The sequence below is a fragment of the Hyperolius riggenbachi genome, chromosome 8 (genome assembly GCF_040937935.1).
Source record: "Hyperolius riggenbachi isolate aHypRig1 chromosome 8, aHypRig1.pri, whole genome shotgun sequence".
Taxonomy (NCBI): domain Eukaryota; kingdom Metazoa; phylum Chordata; class Amphibia; order Anura; family Hyperoliidae; genus Hyperolius; species Hyperolius riggenbachi.
Window position 1 is genome coordinate 34437434 of NC_090653.1, and position 16734 is coordinate 34454167.

The following is a 16734-nucleotide window of genomic DNA, read 5'->3' on the forward strand; positions in this document are numbered from 1 at the left end:
GCACAAGACCCTTGGAACAATGGATGAAGGACACCTTGACTGGTCGGTGAGAGGGCTAGCCTTTTCACTGACCTGTGTCCTTCATCCATGGCTCAGAGGGTCCTGTGCCAGTGGTTAGGTTTTAGAAGCACTAATTTAGGGCCTGGTGTCCCCGAAAGACACTACCTGTAGTCCTGCACCTCTGCCATCGGTTCCTCTTGCTCCTCACTTTGTTCTTGTTCCTAACCACTTGCACAAGACCCTTGGAACAATGGATGAAGGACACCTTGACTGGTCGGTGAGAGGGCTAGCCTTTTCACTGACCTGTGTCCTTCATCCATGGCTCAGAGGGTCCTGTGCCAGTGGTTAGGTTTTAGAAGCACTAATTTAGGGCCTGGTGTCCCCGAAAGACACTACCTGTAGTCCTGCACCTCTGCCATCGGTTCCTCTTGCTCCTCACTTTGTTCTTGTTCCTAACCACTTGCACAAGACCCTTGGAACAATGGATGAAGGACACCTTGACTGGTCGGTGAGAGGGCTAGCCTTTTCACTGACCTGTGTCCTTCATCCATGGCTCAGAGGGTCCTGTGCCAGTGGTTAGGTTTTAGAAGCACTAATTTAGGGCCTGGTGTCCCCGAAAGACACTACCTGTAGTCCTGCACCTCTGCCATCGGTTCCTCTTGCTCCTCACTTTGTTCTTGTTCCTAACCACTTGCACAAGACCCTTGGAGCCATGGATGAAGGACACCTTGACTGGTCGGTGAGAGGCCTTGCCTTTTCACTGACCTGTGTCCTTGATCCATGGCTCAGAGGGTCCTGTGCCAGTGGTTAGGTTTTGGAAGCACTAATGTAGGGCCTGGTGTCCCCTAAAGACACTACCTGTAGTCCTGCACCTCTGCCTTCGGTTCCTCTTGCTCCTCACTTTGTTCTTGTTCCTAACCACTTGCACAAGACCCTTGGAGCCATGGATGAAGGACACCTTGACTGGTCGGTGAGAGGCCTAGCCTTTTCACTGACCTGTGTCCTTCATCCATGGCTCAGAGGGTCATGTGCCAGTGGTTAGGTTTTTGAAGCACTTTAATATTAGGGACTGGTGTCCCCGAAAGACACTTGGGCAACTCTTCCAGCACAAAGTTGGTGGTTGGTGTTCCTTAAAACTGACCGGGCTATACCATAGATATGTTATTTTTTTGTCTTCCATGTTGGAAGAATGTTTCCATGTTGGAAAGTGGTTGTTTTTGCAATAAAAAAATTTGTTTTTACATACCTCAGTGTGATGAGTAGTTGTTCTTGTGGTGTGACTGCTCTCCTGAACGTGGTATCCTTCTTCCTAAGGTCATCCTTCACCATCTCCAAAAGGGTATCAAACCTGTCAGGAGATGGAAAGGAAGAAGCTGTAAAGTATGTTGTGGGACAAGGTGTTGGGTGGAGGATGGGGGAGGTGTGTTTACAGAGGTTTGGGAGTGTTGTGGAGGGTGGGGGTGTAGTGTATAGCTAGGTATACAGGGGTGTGGGGGTCAGGGTGGTGTGTTTAGCTAGGTATACAGGGATGAGGTGTTGTGGGGGTGAGGGTGGGGTGTTTAGGAATGGTGGGGGTTGGTGTATTTAGGCCTATATACTTACAGGGGAATAGACATCCGAGTGTAGCTGTAGAACTTCTGTGGGTGTCGTCTGAGGTCCCGGTAGAGGGCCTGGAACTCTCCCTTCCTCTGCCTCCTGGCTAGTAGAGGGTGCACCCACCATCTCCTGCGAGGAGCACGCCTTCTCCCCACATAGTAGTAGGTAAACAACAGGAAGGAGAGAATTCCCAGGTAATAAGCGTAAAAAATGACTGGATCCATGGTCCCAACTGCTGTCTCTGTATCCAAGGATGGTCTCCACACGTCCAGCTGTCTCCAACAATGACCCCAGAGCTTCTGCTGACCTCCCAGAACCCCAGGTATTTATACAGGTTGTTATCTCTTTAAGAATCCGGATCCGGACCGCAACCGTGTTCATACCGCACGGAAACCGTATGCAACCGGACCGGATCCGGACCGGATCCGGACAGGAACCGTACGGTTCAGGTCCGATCCGGCTCCGGTGCGGTCCGGACATCCGGTGCGGTTTTTGCAAAACCGCAAGTGTGAACGGGGCCTTAGAGCTGCACAGCCGCTCCGGCCGCCATCTTTGTACAGGCTGGAGAGCCCGACCCGGGCCGCGCGGTCGGGGACCGTTCGGGGGGCTATTGAGCGGCGGGAACCCGGCGGAACGGCACTGAGTCGGCGTCCTCCGTGCTTTACAAGCTGACGCAGGTAGCTAACTTTTTTTTTTTTTTCTCAAATCTTGGCCTCGTAAGTCCTTTAAGCACTTACTGAATGGCAGTTTCTCAGACCAACTTCCAAAATAGTGTGTGATCAAGTAGGGAATAGGGATACTTGCAGGTATCTTTGTATAGATCCTTTACAGGGAGGGTTTTGAAAAGAATAAAGAAAATTCTGAATCCCTGTGAAGAGATGTGACTATTCCAAAACCTGCCAGATCAGTCAGGTATTTACTACCTACTGCAAGTGACAGCAGCATAAGAGAAAAGTAATTTATAGCTCATTTTAATCTGAGATAAATGCACTTTTCCTAAGTATGTGTTTAAATGTATTTTCATAAGTGAAATTTTTCATGATAGTGGACCTTTAAACTACCAAATCCCCTCTTACCGCTGATTGCTGGAGTGTAGTTTGTATGTCTCATTACAACATCTAAACTGTGCTTTGGCATCAAGATATTGTCCACATCTATCCAAAAATCAAAGGGTCGGAAAGTCCCCAGGCCAGGCAGTGTCCACACTATCGTTCTTGTGTCGGTATCCACTCTGAACATCTCATTTCCTATATAATCGTACAGGTGTTCCCCAGCTGGTGTCAGAGGCTGGACCATATCTGCCCCGTGGTGGTTACAGCAATCCCCTGCAATGAAAGACAAAAATCTAAGATGCACAAAAACAGACTGCAAAAATGTTTTTAACTAAGGTTCTCCCAAGTATACAGACTACTGGAAAACATAGGTGATTCCTTAAATCTAGCCTGGATTTATTAAGTATGCAAATATACCTATGGAGGCATTCAGCAAAATAACAATTGCAATCTAAAATGGTGAGTAATTACAGTAATTCCTTATACCTCCTAAAACAGGACAACCAATTAGTGGTAAGAGATATGTAGTGGGCACAAATACAATGCGTTTTGTGGGTTACACCCCCTTCATCAGGTGACAGTGCTGAGTGGCTGCAACTTGTAGAGAGTGAGCATTTGTGAAGGCCGCCTACAATGGGCACATGGTAATGTTACCAGTACTCCCAACAGTAAAGTAGTGCACGTTGCATAATTAGTGCAACTGGCATTATCAAGGTGAGGCTCACTTTACTATGGCAACACGCATTACACAATTTACATAACGTGTGTTACCGTAGCAACACGTGTCACCCTAATAATGCCATTTGCACAAATCGCACAACACTTCACACATGCTAATCTACTGGCATAGGTATCAGTAAAATTGCTGTCTGCGAACTCCAAATTTACCACTTTTTAGTGAATCAACCTCTTCAACACATACCACTCACAGAAATATTGTTGCAGGTTATAAGTACCCCTTTATAGCAAGGGCAATGCCTATTGACACAGGTCCTTTTCAGCAGGATAATAGACCGTCTGAGAGATATGTTGGAAACAAACAGTCCAATTGATGGACGCTCTCACAACAGAACAATGAGAAGCGCAATCGGAATTGTCAATTATCATCCAATCTGAGATTGTATTGTGTTGTGACAGGATATAAGCAGAAACCCCGGGATTTAATGTCTCTGTAAGGGAAGGGAATACCCTTAAAGGGAAACAGAGATAGGGACAAAAAAAATGTATACATACCTGGGGCTTCCTCCAGCCCCCGTCAGGTCGATTATTCCCTCGCCGTCTCCCTGGCTGCTCCAATCCCCCGCTAGACGGCCCGGTATATTTCAGTGGTTGCACTTAGAAGCCATGCTCCCATGACCGGAACCTGCACAGAAGGACACGAGGGAGCGATTGGCCTGAAGGGGACTGGGGGAAGGTATGTATACATTTTTTTCTTCCTCATCTCAGGTACACTTTTTAAATATCTGCAGATTTTATATGGATCATGAATATGCCATTATTGTATATGAATGATGCCCAAAATATGGACAAGTAATACATTCAAGACCAACGTTTTCCCTCCAAAAAGCAGGGGACGCCCAGCTTCTAGCACAGGGACAAACCCTGATTACCGCCCACATTGCAAGGATGTATAAAACAGGACACTACAAATCAAGAATAAGCTCTCCATTTTGTAACATCACTTAAAGTGTACCTGAGACAAATGAATGAAAAACATTTATACCTACCTGGAGCCTCTTCATGCCCCCTACAGCTGGGGCCAGGGCGGCGCTACACTGGGGCTTGCCGGGGCTGAAGCCCCAGCTGACAAACTGTAAGCCTCCCCCAAAGCCCCCCCCAGAGCTGAGTGTACTTTAAAAAAAAATCTTTCCCTCATGCTGCTGCTGCTTAAATGTTCTGCCCTCATCAGTGTCGTTGTTAAGCTCAATTTATTTGTAGCACGTGCCGGTATCAGCCCGACTGTGCCCCGAACGGGCATTTCCACTGTACAAAATAGTCCCGATCGCTGCATATTTACACTAGCTGACTCAAAGGCGTAAGGATACAGGATTTTGCAGCTGCAGGGCGGAAGGATACAGTTTCAACTGACAGGGAGTGCGGGTGTTTGAAAAGCTAAGAAGAATTGAAGAAGAGAGGAGGAGAAGCAGGAGGCTGGAGGAATGTCTGATGCTGCAGTAGTCAGAAATCAGCGGTGTCTGTGAGTGTTTCTCCCCCACGACTTCACTCACACCACCAGTGGACTAAAGGGCAGATCATGGATGTCTGATAGCTGACACCAGGGAGAGAAGCAGACATGGAGGGATTACTAGTGACTAGTGTGAGTCTATGACGTCTAGGGGAAAGCAGCAGCAGGATAGATACTGTGAAAGCAAGCAGGGATTCTGGGCATACATTAGGATAACAGATCACCAAGTAAATGTCTCTTAGCATGTTACTCTGCTGTGCAGGGAAGGGAGTCACACATCTTCACCATACACTGAAAATAATGCACTTTACCTGACTGCTTAATAGCTAACCTGTTGCCTATTATATGAATGATATGGTGCAAAATCAGGGTGCCTAATTGCTATATGGGAAACGTCTACCTATTAAGTGGTATGTGTCACTAATTGCTGTGTGCTCTGCTACCTTACTACTTCCTACTATCCATCTGCTACCTTTCTACTTCCTACTATCCTACTTCCTACTATCCATCTGCTACCTTACTACTGTGCAGAGGGTTATGCTGCCTAACTGCCATGCAGGGGTATAAATGGGGGATACATGCAGTCCTATTGCTATGTGATGGATGCCTAATTACTGTACTATGTGGGACATATGCAGCTGTATTACTATGTGGTAGATGTAGTGCCTAGCTGCTAAATGGGGGATTTGCTGCCTAAAAATTGCTATGTGTGAGATATTTTGGCTGTTATGTGGGAAGATTCTATAGGAGACTTCGGAGCTAATCTACTTTAGGGGACCCAGCAGGAAATCTAGCTAACGTGATTGGGTGGATGGCATGCTCTTGAACTTGTAGGTTTCAGATAGGTTGTAATAAACTACGTCCACGTTGTTCAGCCAATCACAATGCTCTGTGGGGTAAAGGGTGCTGTGATTGGAGAGTTGTTCCCTATGAGGTTTCCTGCTGGGTCTCCTAAAGTAGACTAGCTCTGAGACTTCTAGCCTTATTCTTTTTTATTATGGTGACATATAACCTGTCATTGCCATGCCCACAAACACCACAGCATGTCACACGGTTTCTTTTTATTGGTGCCCAGAAGTGCCCCGAATCTTTTGGGATGCTGGCAACGCACCTGCCCCTTATTCTCCCCTGTGGTGGTGCTGCTGCTGACGCTAACACACCTCAGATCGGCGGCGAGCAGTAGATAGGAATCAGCCAGACCAGCGCATAGCAGCCGCACGGTGGACTTTAAATGCTGGACGTGACCGATGATATCACTTCCTGCATTTGATTTCACCGCGTGGCTGCAATGCGCTGTTCTGGCTGACTCTTATATCCTGCTCGCCGCCAATCTGAGGTGTGTTAGCGTCAGCAGCAGCACCACCACAGGGGAGAATGAGGGTGGGGGGTATATTTAAGCAGAAATGCAACAGCAGTAGATGGCTTCTTCCTCCTCCACACCCCCCAGACGGACCCAGGACCATGGGAGCCACATACTTCTCTTGCTGCCACTCAAGTACCAGCTGCTCTGGGGTCCTGGGCTGAAGGATGGGGTCAGTGCTAGAGGGAGGAATGAGATGTGCTGCTGGGGTTACAGAGGGACAGGTGTGTGATGTACTGGAGGGGACAGATGTGTGATGTACTGGAGGGGACAGATGTGTGATGTACTGGAGGGGACAGGTGTGTGATGTGCTGGAGGGGACAGTGAAGTGAGGTGCTGGAGGGGACTGGGGTGTGATGTGCTGGAGGGGACTGGGGTGTGATGTGCTGGAGGGGACTGGGGTGTGATGTGCTGAGAGGGACAGTATTGGCATGTTCTGGAGAGGACAGGGGTGTGATTTTCTGGGAGTACAGGGGTTTTGTGCTGGAGGGGACATGGGTGTCATGTGCTTGGGATCTCCCCAGCTCACAATACGCTCATTACGTGCATTTACTGGTGAAATGCTGTCTGGGGAAACGCTGTCCCTCCTTACATGCATTTACTGGTGAAAGGCTGTCTGTCATTACGTGCATTTACTGGTGAAACGCTGTCTCTTATTACATGCATTTACTGGAAAAACCCTGTCTGTCATTACGTGCATTTGCTGGGGAAACGCTGTCTGTCATTATGTGCATTTACTTTATATTTTTTTTATGCAACTACATTAGCTGGTACAAATACATTAGTTAGCCCCTCCCACATGATGTCATGACCACGCCCACATGGTCGCCGCGGCGCGCTTCGCGCGCCGCAAATTCCCCCCATGAGCCCCGCCTGCCAGCCATTGTGCCCCTCTTGAGCCCCCCCAAAAATCTGAAGCTGGAGCCGCCACTGGCTGGGGCCCCCCTCGCCATCTCTCCGGGCAGCTTCGTTCATCTAATTTGCACAGTGGGAGACATGGCAGCGCTTTCAAACAAAACTTATACCTGAATGATTTATCTGCATTGATGTGCAGAGCTCCAATAACTGGACTACATTACACACCTAGCTCTCACTACAGGCAAAGGGGGGTGTTAGCTTCAGTGATAATGTGTGCACAAATTATTATCTAATAGACTTCCCCACGGCGGTAACGTACCCCCTCGGGGAAGACCTAACACTAATCTAACGATAAAAACATAATATCCCTCGTGCTGCTTATCAAATAAATGGTATACATATTTCATAGAACAAACAGACAAAAAAGTGACAGTGCTCAAGGATGCACCTGAAATGTAAGCCTACAGAGGCAATGCAGAGCCCCTCTGGAACTAAATACATGCCTTGAATACAAAACAGATGCAAATTATGTGCTAATTCTAATCTAAAATTTTGAAAGTGGATGTGAAGCAGTGAATGCAGCTAGCCACAAGTATACTAACATTCAATTTGCACAGCAGGAGACATGGCAGCGCTTTCAAACAAAACTTATACCTGAATGATTTATCTGTATTGATGGGCAGAGCTCCAATAGCTGGACTAAATCACACAACTAGCACTCAATACAGGCAAAGGGGGGTGTTAGCTTCAGTGATAATGTGTGCACAAATTATTACCTAATAGACTTCCCCACGGCGGTGACGTACCCCCTTGGGGAAGAACTAACACTAATCTAACGATAAGAACATAATAATAATTAGAGATGGCCCGAACCTCCTAATAGACTTCCCCACGGTGGTGAGGTACAGGTCTTCCCCCGAGGGGGTACGTGAGAAGTGGAATGAAAATCATACATGATTCCAAAATTTTTTTACAAATAAATAACTGCAAAGTGGTGTGTGCGTAATTATTCAGCCCCCTTTGGTCTGAGTGTAGACAGTTGCCTATAGACATTGCCTGATGCGTGCTAATGACTAAATAGAGTGCACCTGTGTGTAATGTAATGTCAGTACAAATACAGTTGCTCTGTGATGGCCTCAGAGGTTGTCTAAGAGAATATTGGGAGCAACAACACCATGAAGTCCAAAGAACACTCCAGACAGGTCAGGGATAAAGTTTTTGAGAAATTTAAAGCAGGCTTAGGATACAAAAAGATTTCCAAAGCCTTGAACATCCCACGGAGCACTGTTCAAGCGATAGAGATGGCTCGAACTTCCGATTTTAGGTTTGTGAACCTCAAACGCGAACTTCCAAAAAAGTTTGCGCGAACCATGCAAACCGCAATAGACTTCAATGGGCAGGCGAACTTTGAAAAATACAAACACTGTTTCTGGCCACAAAAGTGATGGAAAAGATGTTTCAAGGGGTCTAACACCTGGAGGGGGGCATGGGCGGAGTAGGATACATGCCAAAAGTCCCTGGGAAAATTACGGATTTGACGCACAGCAGCGTTATAATCCCTAAAGGGCAGAAATCACATTGCATTGCTAAATTGGAGGCCTAAAGTGCTTGAAAACATCTTGCGTGTGTATACAGGGATAAGCAGGTAGTGTAAGTAGTGTACTGCTTCACACTGACAGACCAAATGCACTGTGTAACGCACAGCAAACAGCTGTTTGTGTAGTGATGGCTGTGCTGGACTGGTGCGCATGATGGCGAGAGTGCAGGCGATGACGGCTTTCAAGCCCATATGGTCGGGCTGAGGTAGCCCAATGACAGAACAACAGTGACTGTCCAGCTGATCGAATTTGGTCTGTCCACAATGAAGCAACGACCTTATTATCTTGGGTCAGGTGTGCCCCCCAACACACTCATATAGCCGGTGGTCATTGCTTCATTGTGATTCGCAAGCCCCTTCACCGCGGCAAGGTAACGATCACAAAGGGGAATTGACACATGTACATGCCTTTTGATTTGTTGTTTCAGCCGCAGTGCAGCCAGAAAAATTAGGCAGGCATGTAGATGCACCAGAAAAAAATTATTATTGTTTTTGTTAGCGGTCGCTGCTAGCAGGGGCCTTAAAAATTCAGGAATCCACCTGGAGTCCTGGACCCTGTTGGTGGTGGTGGAGAAGGCAGTCAAGTAGCCTGCAGGCAGAGATGCTGTGTAGGGACCGACTTAGTCTTGGGGCAGGCAGTCACATGGCGTGCAGGCAGAGATGCTGTATGTGGGGACTGACTTAGTCTTCGGCAGGCCTGACCATGCTTTGCAGACCAGGCATCCGTGGTCAGATGGACCCTTGACCCAATGCTGTGTGCCAGAGATGACACCACTTGCCTTTCAACATCACGGGACAGTTTGGGTATCGCCTTTTTTGAGAAATAATTGCGGCCTAGTATCTTTCACCGCGGTGTGTGACTTTGTTTTTGTGTGCTGCTTTTCCTTAGGTGGTCATCCCATTGCAGGTTGTGCTTTTTCATCATGTGTCTTTGTAAGGCAGTTGTCCCTACGCGGGTCTTGTTCTTTCCATGGCTCAATTTTTGGTGGCAGAGAGTACAGATGGCATCGCTCTCATCTGAGGCAGACACACAAAAAAATTTCCACACCACTGAGCCCTGGGATGATGGCACTTTGGTGGTGGCTGCCGGCTGAGTGGGGTGCCAAAATCAGAGCAGGAGGAGGAAGATATGTCATGGTTCCATGTGGAAGCTGAGGAAGGTGAGGTGTTCTGTGTTAAATAGTCAACTACATCCTGACAATCTTGGGAGTTGATGACATGTGCCTTCTGAACACTGTATGTTGGTCCAAGGCCGCACGAAATCATGACAGCATGACCTCGAACAGACCGGCCAGGTGGCCTGCCTCTGGCTCTGCCTCTGCCTGTTTTGTCCATATTGGGGGGGATGAAGTGAAAGGTATGCACTGACTTGAATAATACAATGTGCAGTCAGTCACACAGGTGCAGTTAACAGGTATGCAAAGACTGCTGGTACAACAATGTGCAGTCACACAGGTGCAGTGAAAGGTATGCAGTGACTGCTTGTATGGTATAACAATGTGCAGTCACACAGGTGCAGTGAAAGGTATGCATGGACTGGTATTACAATACAATGTGCAGCTGTAACACACACAGGTGCAGTGAACAGGTATGCAATGACTAATATATAAAACTGCATGCTGTCACAGAGGTGCAATAAAAGGTATGCAGGGCCACACGAAATCATGTCAGCACGAGCTCAAACAGACCTGCTGGGTGACCTGCCTCTGCCTGTCGTTTTGTCCATATTGGGGGGGATAACGTGAAAGGTATGCACTGACTTGACTAATACAATGTGCTGTCACACAGATGCAGTGAAAGGTATACATTGACTGCTGGTATAATACAATGTGCAGTCACACAGATTCAGTGAAAGGTATGCACTGACTGTTGTATAATGATGAGATGAATACACTTGAAATCCTATAATGAGAATCTGTTATGGAGGGCAAGTCTGCCATCCATTCAAGTGAAAGGTATGCACTGACTGGTATAATACAATGTGCAGTCACAGAGATGCAGTTAAAGGTACAGACTGCTGGTATAATACAATGTGCAGTCACACAGATGCAGTGAAAGGTATACACTGACTGCAGTTATAATACAATGTGCAGTCACACAGATGCAGTGAAAGGTGTGCAGTGACTGCTGGTATAATACAATGTGCAGTCACACAGGTGCAGTGAACAGGTATGCACTGACTGGTATATAAAACAGCGTGCTGTCACACAGATGCAGTGAAAGGTATGCAGTGACTGCTGGTGGTATATTGCAAGGTGCAGTGAAAAGAAATGCACTGGATGAGCTGGGCCTGGCTCAGTATAGCAATTAGCAAGGGCCAGCTGCGACAGACAGGGCTGTATATGCAGTGTCAGTGGGCCACACACACACAAAAAAACCTCACAAGAACATTAGCTCTCAAAAGAGCTTTTTTTTCGTGGTGCTTTTCAGCAACAAATATCAGCAAGGAGCAAGCTAACAAGACCTCCTAACTAACGCTCTCCTTATCTCTCCAATGTCTCTCCCTTCTCTCACAGACAGAGTGAGAAAATGGCAGACGTTGCTGCCCTTTATAAGGGGGGGGGGGCTCCAGGAGGGAGTGCAGCCTGATTGGCTGCCATGTGTCTGCTGACTGTGATGTAGGGGGTAAAAGTTTAGCCCAATGATGTAGTATGGGGGTGGGTCGAACTCACTAAATGTTTGCGATTCGACACAAATTCACGTTGTTCGCGCGAACACGTTTGCATGTGAACCGTTCGGGCCATCTCTATCAAGCGATCATTCAGAAATGGAAGGAATATGGCACAACTGTAAACCTACCAAGACAAGGCCATCCACCTAAACTCACAGGCCGAACAAGGAAAGTGCTGATCAGAAATGCTGTCAAGAGGCCCATGGTGACTCTGGACGAGCTGCAGAGATCTACAGCTCAGGTGGGAGACTCTGTCCATAGGACAACTATAAGTCGTGCACTGCATAAAGTTGGCCTTTATGGAAGAGTGGCAAGAAGAAAGCCATTGTTAACAGAAAAGCATAAGACGTCCTATTTGCAGTTTGCCACAAGCCATGTGAGGGACACAGCAAACATGTGGAAGAAGGTGCTCTGGTCAGATGAGACCAAAATGGAACTTTTTGGCCAAAATACAAAATGCTATGTGTGGCGGAAAACTAACACTGCATACCACTCTGAACACACCATCCCCACTGTCAAATATGGTGATGGCAGCATCATGCTCTGGGGGTGCTTCTCTTCAGCAGGGACAGGGATGCTGGTCAGAGTTGATGGGAAGATGGATGGAGCCAAATACAGGGCAATCTTGGAAGAAAACCTCTTGGAGTCTGCAAAAGACTTGAGACTGGGGCGGAGGTTCACCTTCCAGCAGGACAACGACCCTAAACGTAAAGCCAGGGCAACAATGGAATGGTTTAAAGCAAAACATATCCATGTGTTAGAATGGCCCAAAGTCCAGATCTAAATCCAATCAAGAATCTGTGGCAAGATCTGAAAACTGCTGTTCACAAACGCTGTCCATCTAATATGACTGAGCTGGAGCTGTTTTGCAAAGAAGAATGGGCAAGGATTTCAGTCTCTAGATGTGCAAAGCTGGTAGAGACATACCCTAAAAGACTGGCAGCTGTAATTGCAGCAAAAGGTGGTTCTACAAAGTTTTGACTCAGGGGGCTGAATAATTATGTACAATACTAACTATTGTTAGTATTCTGATGGTGGTCCTGGATGGGGCCCTAGGTAGTTGCCAAACTTACCCCTATGGAAGCACCGGCCCTGCAAGCAACATTGCGGTTACAATAGCGCTATTTGTGGAGACACACTACCTTGTGTAGTTGTAGCTCCAGTCAGTAGTGTCAGCAGTGCAGACAAGCAGCGGATAGACATCTTCATGCAAGCAATTCTCCTCCTCTGGAAAGGCTCCTGTTAGATGATACGAGTCCTCTCTAATGCTGAGGACCGGCACAGGTGAAACATATCATTTAGTTAACCAATCACAGGCACAATATAACATCTGTTAATGTGTAAGCCTATAAATCGTGTTATACTGAAAAAAAGTTTTATCATTGTAAATGTTCCATTACGAGTTTTAAAGCTCCTGCTCCTTATCCTGAATGGTTAAATATTACTAGAGATGAATAGGGGACTAAGCCATTATTTCCACAAGGTTGCCCACACATTACTCGATATTGTGGGCCGATCGACCTTCCACTTCAATAATTGTATCAAGTCGGAAGAGAATTGGTTGGCGCAGCATGGGTGCCCGATCGATCATTCAATTGAAATCTGGTTGGAGGGATCTATCACCTCTGGTGTCTGGCATCACCTTGAGTGCCTTACCACATGGCGCCAGGCAGATGTAGCGATGTAACTATGCATGCGCCTGTTGTCACGTGGTACAGACTCTTGCTGTGACGGACGACAGAGGAGGCCGGTATTCTCTCCGGTGGACAGGTGAGCTTTTAACACTGCATACTGGGCGGACAACATATATACTGTATACTTGGGAAGCAGCAGCAGCAAGATGATTTACATGGGTACTGGGGAGGCACATAGTATATGCACAACAACTATTAATATTATATTAAGGGAAATTCAGCCCAAACTTTTAAACACTCAAGGTGGCCCCATGCAAATTGGACATAAATATTATAACAGTTCTGTCATTCTTCCATCATTGCACACCGGGCAAATGAGCAAGACCATCAAATGTTTGAAGAAAGCATAACAATGGAACTGTAAACCATGCTCCTAATATGACCCGTGTGCAGGTGGTATAGACAACTTGCTGTCAAATGACAGCAATCTCCCCACCACCCTATAACCCCCCCCCCCCCCCCCCCCCCTCACAATCACAACACCATGCCCTAAATATATAATTTCCTCCCTCAAACAGGGGTCGCCACCCCGATAGATGAGAGAACCGGTTCTAAAAGGGTGGCACTCAATCAGATCAAAAAATAGCAGCCAGCAGTGCACAAAATTAAATAGCTCCACTTTCCAATGGGGACAACTTGTGTTCAAGAAAAAACTCCTTTAGGAACCAAGGATTGTAAATGTCTCTCTCTGTCCTTTTTCCAAGATTTAATTAAGTAGAACCATAGACAAATGTTCCCAAGCGTGCTTATTTGGACATATATGGGTCGCTTTGTATATGCTGACTTGCTCGAGCGAGCATATGAACCGACCAGTCAGTTTTAAACTTTTTTGTATGCAGACTTCATATTTACTTTACGTCACCACGATATTGCCATAATATCCGCAATGAACACTTCAATGCAAAATCATGCATCATATTGTATCATAACTGGTCCTGGACGACATCAAAAGTTTGTTCTTATTATAGTTACCACCTCCTCAAAGGATTGGTCAAGTGCGTCATCCATAGGCTGCCGCTTCGGACTAACTAACCGCAAATTACTTGTGATGTGTGCTGTGGGAGTACCGACTATTTTAGCCAAGACTCGGGACCAGCTTTCTTTCAGTGTCTGTTGCGGTAGCCATTCGGTTATGGTGCAGGTCACTCCACAAGGGCATAATTGTTGCGATCCCGCGGGAGGGCAGAGGGGGCGGAGGGATCCGCAGCGCGTGATGCAGGGCTACGTCAACGCGTTTTGCCCCGCCCAGGGACTTCCTCAGGACGTACTGTCCTCACCACAGCTCTGGTGTCCTGGGATCCCCTCCATTTCAGATGCCGACCTCGGCAGGTTGGCATTCACTGCGCCTGCATGAGCGCCGCTGTCAATCACGCTCACGCGACCTGGAGTGTTTTGCACTGGTGCAGAACTATTGTGCTGCACAAAACACTCCAGACCACAAGAACGCGATCGAGAGCGGCGCTCGCGCAGGTGCAGTAGCATCTGAAATGGAGCGGATCCCGGGACACCGGATGTAACAAACACAGGAGTGACAGCTGCGGTGAGCAGCGATAACACCGCAGCTGTCTCCATCTCTTTGCCGGGCAGTCTGTCCAGTCCTCGGGTGTCTAGGACGCCGAGGACGGATTTGTCAGCAGCACATAGGGTTGCAATGTCGCGTGCGCGCGCGCACAGACGAGACTTTTATGCAGGGAGGAGGCGCGTCAGCTGACCGGCTGGTCGGCTGACGTCAGAGGAGACGCTCGGCGCTCCTCATTGGTTGATGAGAAGGGGCGTGCCGGAGGGGTCTCCTCTGCTTCTTAAGCCTCTCGGAATCACTCGCAACTTGTCTGCTGTTGCGAATACTTTGTGTTAGCGCTCAGACCTTAGATAGATCCGCTGTGCTTTGATCCAGGAGGAAACCGGGGATTTCACACAGTGTTAGGATTTTGATAGCCATAATCATATTTAATATTGTATTATCTGTGTATGACTCTTGCTTGTTCTGACTATTCTTACTCTCAGTGATTCTGTACTTCTGCCCATCTGATCTTGTTGCTGACTCTGCCTGTTATAACCTTCTTGCCTTTGTCATCTGACTTTGTACCGTATCTGCCAGTCTGTTGCCAACTCGTTTAGTCTGACTACTCTACTCTCACCAGAGGGCCCTTGTCTCTGGTGAGGGGTTCAGTACTGTTAGTGCCCACCAGCTCCTCTGGTGTGGCATAGCTAAACCTATCAGTACTACTGTTGTACCAAGCACTATACTTCACCATCACAGTAACTGTCTGTATACTTGTATTATTGGTGATTCTGCAGATCATCATATAATCAGGTATATATCTGCATTATAGGTGATACTGCAGATCACCTAATAATCAGAATTCTGTTACTTGCTGACACCAATTGTTACAGAACAGCAGACCAAAATGTCTATGGACGCACTGTGCAGCCAAGTTGGGGCCTTGACTACAGCAGTAAACAATTTAACCATGCTGGTCAATACCCAACAGACACAGATCACCCAGCTGTCTGGAGTAGCGCAAGCTCTCCAGCCAGCAGCCGCACCTGTGCAGTCTCCTCTTGTTGTTGATCTGAAGATGCCTCTCCCTGCAAAGTTTTCAGGGCACAAATCTGACTTTCAGAATTTCAGAAATCGTTGCCTCTCTTACTTTGAGATGAGACCTATTTCATCAGGAACAGAAAGTCAGAGGGTGACCCTTATTAAAACCTTATTATCAGGGGATTCACAGACATGGGCATACAGTCTTCCCAGTGAACACGAGGCACTATCTTCAGTCCAGGAATTTTTCAAGACTATGGCTATAATATACAATGATCCAGATATCCTAGTTACCGCTGAAAGGAAGCTAAAATCCCTCAGACAGGGACGTAATACAGTGGAAACTTATGCCGCAGAATTTAGAAAGTGGGCTGTGTCAGCTAGATGGGGACAGTTCGCTTTACTAGATTGTTTTTTAACGGGATTGTCTGACCCGGTCTCTGATGTGATGTTAGCTCATCCTGAGCCTAAAACTGTTGATGAAGCGATTGCAATGGCGGTAAAGATTGATCGCCGCATTCGTTATCAGAGGCAGACTCATGGGAAATACCCTGTGAGATCTGGTACTAGAGTCTATCCGGCATTTTCTCCTCCTCGGGATGAACCGATGCAAATCGGACATTCCAAATTGTCAGAGGTAGAGAAAAATCACAGATGGACAGAAAGACTCTGCTTATACTGTGCAGAAGAGGGTCATATAGTACAGAACTGCCCTAAGAAGTTGGGAAAACGCTGCCGCCTAGGTGTAGTTAGAGGTACTACCCTAGGCGAGCTAGCATTAGCTCTAACAGATAATCGCTTACTCCTCCCCTGTTCTATCACCTGGGAGGGTCAAGTTCGGTCCACTCAGGCATTTGTGGATTCAGGTTCTGCAGCCAATTTTATTGACTATGACTTTGTTACAAAAATTGGGAATTCCCCTAATCCCCTTAGACAGACAGATCTTGGTGACAGCTGTGGATGATTCTCCCCTACAGTGTAAACAGCCTCTTTCCCAGACCCCTGTAATGTTGTGTCATGTAGGGATATTACACAAAGAAAAATTACATTTTTTTGTGCTTCAAATGGCAACCTCCACTGTGATCCTTGGGATGCCGTGGTTGCAAAAGCATTCTCCTCAGATTGACTGGAGTTCCGGACAGTTGTTAAGCTGGTCCTCCTTTTGTCATCATCATTGTA

The 16734-nt window shown here is 47.1% G+C and overlaps 1 protein-coding gene across 1 annotated transcript in view; it reads right to left on the reverse strand.

The window, feature by feature from the left end:
• Window positions 1-16734, reverse strand: part of LOC137527276 (H-2 class II histocompatibility antigen, A-U alpha chain-like) — a 55131-nt gene that overhangs the window by 32586 nt on the left and 5811 nt on the right. Inside the window, exon 2 of the mRNA XM_068247782.1 lies at window positions 2673-2921. Coding sequence (XP_068103883.1) covers window positions 2673-2921 — 249 coding nt within the window. The remainder of the gene's footprint in view (window positions 1-2672; window positions 2922-16734) is intronic.